This window comes from Belonocnema kinseyi, chromosome 7 (assembly GCF_010883055.1).
Source record: "Belonocnema kinseyi isolate 2016_QV_RU_SX_M_011 chromosome 7, B_treatae_v1, whole genome shotgun sequence".
Classification (NCBI taxonomy): domain Eukaryota; kingdom Metazoa; phylum Arthropoda; class Insecta; order Hymenoptera; family Cynipidae; genus Belonocnema; species Belonocnema kinseyi.
Genome location: NC_046663.1, coordinates 3,128,989 through 3,136,997, shown reverse-complemented (window position 1 = coordinate 3,136,997; position 8,009 = coordinate 3,128,989). Strand labels below are relative to the sequence as shown.

Sequence of the window (8,009 nt, the reverse complement as noted above, 5' to 3'; positions counted from 1 at the left end):
AATTAATTTTCAACCAATAAAAAGAGGAATTTGAACCAAAAAGTTATTTTTTAACCAAAATATTGTGTTTTTTAATTCAAAAACACGAAATTTCAACAGAATGAAGGAATTTTCATCTAAAAAAGATCAAATTTTTTTAAATAAAAATGTAATAGTTACATTGTCAATTTATAAAATTCATTTCAAACAAACAAAAAGACGAATTTTCTACCACAAAATTCAATTTTCAATCCAAAAATATGAAATTTTACCAAAAGAAGTTAATTTTCTACCGAATATTTAAATTATCAAACGGAAAATATTAATTTTCAACAAAATACTTGAACTTTAAAAGACACATTCAAATTTTCAAAATAAAAATATAATTTTTTAACAAAAGATGTTAATTTTCCATTCACCAGTTAAAGTTTCAAATAAATATTTGAATTTGTCAAACAAAAAATATTAATTTTCAACAAAATAATTTGACTTTTAAACACACGTTAAAATTTTCAACCTAAAAAGATCAATTTTCAACTAAAAATGTCAATTTTTTTACCAAAACACGAACTTTCGACAGAATAAAATAATTTTCAACTATCAAAAATAATTGTTTTTTCAAATATACATGTAATATTTAAATTTACAATGCACAAAACTCATTTTCAAACAGAAAATATGAAATAAAAAAAAAGTTAATTTTTAACCAAATTATAGTTTTCAAGATAAAAAGACGATTTTTCACAAAACAGATCAATTCTAACCCGAAAATATAAATTTTCAACAAAGAAGATTAATTTTCTACCAAAACACGAACTTTCAACAGAATAAATGAATTTTCAACTGCAAAAGATAACAAAATTTTGAATAAAAGTGTAATAGTTACATTTTCAGTTTACAGAATTAATTTTCAACCAACAAAAAGACGAATTTTCTACAAAAAATTTAATTTTCAACCGAAAAATATCAATTTTTAATAAGTAAAGTTAATTTTCTACCGAATAGTTAAATTTTCAAATGAATATTTAAATTTTCTATCCAAAAAGGCGAATGTTCAACACAAAATTGAGTTTTCGACCTAAAAAGGCGAATTTTTAACAAAGAAAGACATTTTCAACCAGGCCATTAAATTTTCAACAAAATAATTAATATTTATTAAAATTTCTGAATTTTTAACCAAATAGCTGACTGTTCAACCTAAAAGAAGGCATTTTCAACTAAGAAGGTTAATTTTCTACCAAAACACGAAATTTCAACAGAATAAATTAATTTTCAAATACAAAAAATAATCTTTTTTAAAATACAAATGTGATATTTAAATTTTCAACACAAAAAATTAATTTTCAATAAACAGAAAGATGAATTTTCTACACGAAAATACAATTTTCAGCCCCAAAATATGAATTTTTAACAAAAGAAGTTAATTTTCTGCCAAATAATTACATTATCAAATGAATAGTTGAATTTTCAACGAATAGTTGAACTTTTAAATAATCAGTTAAATTTTCAACCACCAAAGATAAATTTTCAACCAAGAAAGAAGACTTTTCTACTGAAAAGATGAATTTTCAACTCAGAAGGTTAATTTTCTACCAAAACAGGTACTTTCCACAGAATAAATAAATTTTCAACTAAAAAAATTATATAGTTTTCAAATACAAATGTGATACTTAAATTTTTAATTTGCAAAATTAATTTTCAACAAACAGAAAGATGAATTTTTACAAAAAATTCAATTTTCAAAGAAAAATATGAATTTTTAAGCAGAGAAGTTAATTTTCTACCCAATAGTTAAATTTTGCAAATAAATAGTTGAATTTTTAAATGAATTTTGAAATTTGTCACACCGAAAATATTAATTTTCAACAAAATAATTGAACTTTTAAATAGACGTTAAAATTTTCTACCAAAAAAGATGAATTTTTAACAAAGAAAGAAATTGTGCACAATGCAATTAAAATTTCAATAAAATAATTAGATTTTTAATGAAATATCTGAATTTTTAACCAGACAGCTGAATTTTCAACCTAAAAAGATGCATTTTCAAATAAAAATTTTAATTTTCTATCAAAACACGAACTTTCCACAGAATAAATGAATTTTTCATTAAAAAATATATAAGAGTTTAAAAGACAAACGTAATAGTTAAATTTACAATGTACAAAATTAATTTTCACAAAATTTGAACACAAAAAACGTTAATTTTTTACCTAATAGTGAAATTTTCAAATAAATAGTTCAATTTTCTAACCAATAATATGAATTTTCAACTAAAGTGATGAATCTTCAATAATAAAAGATCAAGTTTTTACCAAAAATGCGAATTTTCTACAAAAAAAATGGAATATTCAAGCCGATAATCTGAATTTTCAACAAAAAAAAGTTATTTTTTTACCTAATACTTACAATTTTAATGAAATAGTTGAATTTTTAATCAAGCAGTTTAATTTTTTACCAAAAAGGACGAAATTTCAATAAAATTGAAATTTTCTTCAAACTAAAAAATATCAATTTTTTAACTAAAATTATGAATCTTTGACTGAAATAGTTCAATTTTAAACCAAAAGGATGGATTTTCAAACAAGAAAATTAATTTTAACGAAAAGGAGGAATTTTCAACTAAAAAAACTTGAATTGTCAATAAAAATTTCAGTAGTTAAATCTTTAGTTAAATTAATCATAATTTCCAAACAAAAAAAAGTTCAATTTTTAAACAAAGTGATAAATTTTTAACTAAAATGATGAATTTTCAACATAATTAGTGAAATTTTTAACAAAAAATATATATTTCAAATAAAATGATGAATATTAAACTCGAGCATTTGAACTTTCAACAAAAAAGATAAATTTCAAAAAAAAAACTATCAATTTTCAACCAAAAATGTAACAGATAAATTGTGGGTAAAAAAATGCAACCAAATTGATAAATTTTTAATTAAAATGGTGAATATCCAACTGGAATGGTTGAATTTTAGAGAAAAAAAAGAAGAGGTTGCAACTAAATTGATGAATCTTTAACTGGAATATTTTCTTTTTTAATCAAAAAGATAAATTTTCAAAGAAAAATTGAATAGTAAAATTTTCAGCTAAAAAAATGATATTCAAACAGATTAATTTTTACCTAAAACAAAAGACTATTCCATTGGAATAGTTATTTACATTTTCAATTAGAAAAATTAATTTTCAAGAAAAAAACGATTTTTCAACAAAATAGTTAAAGTTTAAGTTGTTATAATTAAATTTTCAGTTAAAAAGAAAAATAATTTTGAGCAGAAAAAAAAACAAGTGGTGAATCCTTGAATGGGATATTAAATTTTAAACCAAACAGATGAATATTCAACTAAAATTATGAACCTTTAACTGTAATAATTAAATTTTCAAACAAAAGGATGAACTTTTAATCAAGAAAATTTATTTCTACCAAAAAGACGAATTTTCAACTAAAAGAGTTAAATTGTCAATCAAAAATTCAATAATTAAATTTTCACTTAAAATAATAATAATTCTCAACAAAAAAAAAATACATTTCTTAAAAAGTCATGAATTTACAACTAAAATGATAAATCTTCAACTGAAATAGTGAATTTTTCAACAACAAAATCTTTTAAGAAAAATGATGAATATTTAACTGAAATATTTTAATTTTCAACGAAAAATATGAATTTTCAAACAAGATTAATTTCTACCAAAGAAGAATTTCAAAAAAATACCTGAATTTTAAACTAAAAAAGATCAATTATCAACCCAAAAATAAATATTAAAATTTTCAGTTGAAAAAAAAGTTTAAACAGATTAATTTTTACCTTAAATAAAAGACTACTCCATTGGAATAGTTATTTACATTTTTAATAAAAAAAATTAATTATCAAGAAAAAAACGACTTTTCAACAAAATAGTTCAAGTTTAAACTGCAATAATTAAATTTTCAGTAAAAAAATTAATTTGCAGCCAAGGAAAAAACGAATTTTCAACAATACATAAAGAAAACTTGATAGAATTTTATGAAAAGCCTAAGAATTCAAATGAATTGAACATTTTTTTTAAATCCAAAAAAAATTGATTAAAAATAATCAAATTTAACCTTCAAACGGTACACTAGTGCGAATTCGCACCGCAAGTTTTTTCATGTTCTTGGCATTTACGCAAACATAGCTGTAGCGGATTATCCCCACATACATTAAATATACATGTTAAATATCAAAAACATAAAAAAAATTCATTGAATTGAGTAAGTTTTAAATAATTTCAGAAAAATGAAAGATAATTTAAAAGGATTTAATGAAATGCCTGAGAATTTTAGGTGGGTTTCAAAGATTTCAAGAAGAATTAAACGGAAAATTAAAAAAAAAAAATCTATTGAATTGATTAGAATTTAGAAGAATTCAAACGAAATCCAAATTAATCGAAAAAAAAATCAAATCTTAAAATACCCTGAAATATTTCTAATCCTTTAAAATCTTTCCAAATCCCTTTAAAAATTCTTGAAAACGCTAAATATTTGAAAAAAATAAGTAACAATATTTCTATTCCTTGGATCAATTTATCAACTGATACTCAGGATTAATAAAATAAAAATGTTATTATAAAATTATGGGCTGCAGAGAGGGTAACGTAGGGACCAAATCTTGAAAATAGGATACTTTAGGGACCTTAACTGAAAATAGGATGCAGTAGGGGATAATTAAATTATAATAATTATAAACTATAATTAATATACGATTCCTGAGTATTTCTACTAAATAATTTTCTAATAAAATATTTTTTTTTTAATAAATCTTTACCCTTGGACTGATGAAAAGATGACACTGGGCAGGAAGTCCGTCTCGTCCAGCTCTTCCGATTTCCTGTACGTAGTTTTCGAAACTAGCTGGCATATTATAGTGGATAACAGATCGAATATCCGATTTATTGATTCCCATCCCGAAAGCCACGGTGGCCACAACAATCCTCGTTTCTCCACTCATGAACGATTTCTGGACGATTTTTCTCCGATGAGCGGACAATCCTGCATGATAAGCTTCCGCCAGGCTCGATATCTTCACATTCGCGCTCTCCCGATTTTCAGGATTCTTCAAATAATAATTAATCATCAAAACCGCTATAAAATTAGGTTCAGGGTGGCCACTCGAACTTTGAAAAAAATTCTAGGCTCTTTTCCGGTTTTCTTGGTCAAAAATTACATTTTCCGGGGTGAAATCTAAGCGTTAATAATTATAATTATTCAATACTAATAGATTTTTATATAAATTTGAAAAAAAAAATTAATTTAGAACTCCAATATAAAATATATTATGCAAATTATTGTAAAAGTGATTTCAGACTTTACAAAATTCTCAAAAGAGGGGAAATATGATGTTTTTAAAAAAAAAAATAGGAGAGGAATAAATTAGTTTTAATGAAATTAATTTAAATTTATGTTTATATTATATTTATATTTCTTAAATTTCATGTCGAAATATATTGAATTTTAAACAAAAGATTTGAGTTTTCTAGGCAAAGTCAAATTTTTAAAGAAATTATTTGATTTTTAAACCGGAAAAGATGAAATTTTAACAACAATAAAATAATTTTCAACCAAATAGTTAAACTTCCAAAAGGATGAATTTTCTATCTAAAAAGACGAATGTGCAACAAAATAATGAAATTTTGAAACAAATATCCCTTAATTTTGAACCAAATATAAAAAAGTGGTCCTTTCAATTAAAAAGAATTAACTTTCAACCATAACATGATAATTTTTAGTGCAAAAATAAGAATTTTAAACCAAAAAAAGATGACTTTTTAACGAAATAGTTGAATTTAAACAAATTAAATTTTCAATAAAAATATCAGAATAAAAAAAAAAGAGATGAATTCTAAAATAAAAAATATTATAGTAGACTTTTCAATTAAAAAAAATTAACTTTCAACCGAAAAATATAAATTTCCAATCCAAAATGACTCATTTTCTGTCCTAACGAATTAAGAACAAATCAGTTGAATTTTCGACCAAAAAAGAGACTTTTTGAGCAATCAATTAAAAAAAGAGGAATTGTTAAATTTTGAACTTTTAAAATTGAAATTTAAAAGTTTTTAATTAAAAAATGTTGTATTCAAATGCTCAATAATTTACACGTATAAAATTGACTGTACTAACAATTTTCAATATAAAAAAATATAAATCCACGTAATCATTTCCAAAGCTCTAAATTAAAAAATCAATCAATGAACTTTAATATTTTCAAAATTATATAATTTTAAGGAATTGAAAAATTTTTTTGAAGTACGCATTGTAAGCTAAATAATAGCATAATTGAAAAACATAAAAATTCCATCAATTATTTAAAAACTGTTAAAATCGAACGTGGACAGATTTTTCTTCTACAAATTTGTAAAATTCCCGGTAAAAAAAAAAATTACTGTCATTTACCGGTTTCCCGGTCCATCGGCCACCCTGCAAATAGTAGAATTTTTACTCAAAAGAAATGAATTATGAACCGAAAATATAATAGTTGACTTTTCAATTGTAAATAATTAACTTTTAGCCACAAAGGATGAACTTTTAAGTAAAAAAGATGGATTTTCATTCCGAAAGGACAAATTTCGTATCCAAAAAGACCACTGTTCAACAAATGAATTAAATTTTCAACCAAATAGCAGAATTTTTACTCAAAAGAGATGAATTCTAAACAAAAAGGATAAGAGTAGATTTTTGAATGTAAAATAATTTACTTTTTACAAAAAAAAGACAACTTTTCTACCAAAAGATGAATTTTTAATCTAAAAAGATAAATTTTTTATTAAAAAAAGACGAATTTTCAAGAAAAGAGTTAAATTTTCGCCCAAAGGAAGTGATTTTTAACCAAACAATTTAATTTTCAACCAATGAGTACAGTTTTTCATTTTTAATGTATTTTCAATTACTTCAATTCTTTTACTTCAATTTTGCAATATAAAATAAATTATTTTTAACCAGAAAATACGATTTTTCTACCAAAAGATGAATTTTCAATCCAAAAGGACAAATTTTGTATCCAAAAAAAGACGAATGTTCAAGAAAAGAGTTAAATTTTCGCCCAAAGAAAATGATTTTCATAAAAATAATTTAATTTTCAACCAATGAGTAGAATTTTTAATCAAAATAAATGAATTCTGAACCCAAAATGTAATCATAGACTTTTCAATTGCAAATAATTTACTTTAAACCAAAAGTTGACTTTTTTCCGAAACATGAATTTTCAATCCAAATGAAACAAAACGAGAAAAAAGACAATTTTCTTGAAAACAGGGGGGAAAAAAGCAAAGAGCGAGAAAATAATTATTGCAAAAGTAAAAACAAATCTTAAAAATTCCCGGATTAAAAAAAAAGTTAAAAATTTTTTAACAATCAGTGACAACCGTAAAGTTTAAATGAATTCTGAATATTATATTGTGCACCAAAGAAGCCAAGTCTTTTACGGCCGAGCATGATCTTGCAAGAACGAGGCTACGCCTCAACTTCGCCTCGTTATTGCAAACTCGTGCTCGGCCATAAAAAGACTTCACTTTAATATATTTTATTTAATAAGAGCATGGTTTCCGAGTTCTCTCATGAAATTACGTCTCAGGTTTCAGCTTATATTAAAGGAACAAGTATTTCGCAGAAATCTGAAAAAATCCCGGAATTCAAACAAATTTTCAATGTTTAAAATTCGGGGCTAATTTTCGTTATTTAAGGATTAATGGCTAACCAAAAATTTAGATGAGACCTGAAAATTATATTGTGCACCAAGGAAGCTAAATAGTTTTTTGCGGCTGAGCACGTGTTTGCAATAAGCCTCAGCTACGCCTCGTTCTTGCAGACTTATGCTCAACCGTAAAAAGACTTCACTTCCTCGATTAACACGATATTTTATTTAGTAAAACTATCTTTTCTGAATTCTCTAATGAAAATACGTCTCAGGTTTCACCTTATATTAAAGGAACAAGTATTTCGCAGAAATCTGAAAAAATCCCGGAATTCAAACAAATTTTCAATGTTTAAAATTCGGGGCTAATTTTCGTTATTTAAG

At 23.8% G+C, this 8,009-nt stretch overlaps 1 protein-coding gene across 1 annotated transcript in view; it reads right to left on the bottom strand.

Moving 5' to 3' along the window:
• Nucleotides 1-4,745: 4,745 nt before the first annotated feature.
• The window catches only part of LOC117175917, a 24,140-nt gene continuing 20,876 nt past the window's right edge, over nt 4,746-8,009 (bottom strand). Inside the window, exon 5 of the mRNA XM_033365764.1 lies at nt 4,746-5,048. Within this exon, the coding sequence (XP_033221655.1) occupies nt 4,746-5,048 (303 nt within the window). The remainder of the gene's footprint in view (nt 5,049-8,009) is intronic.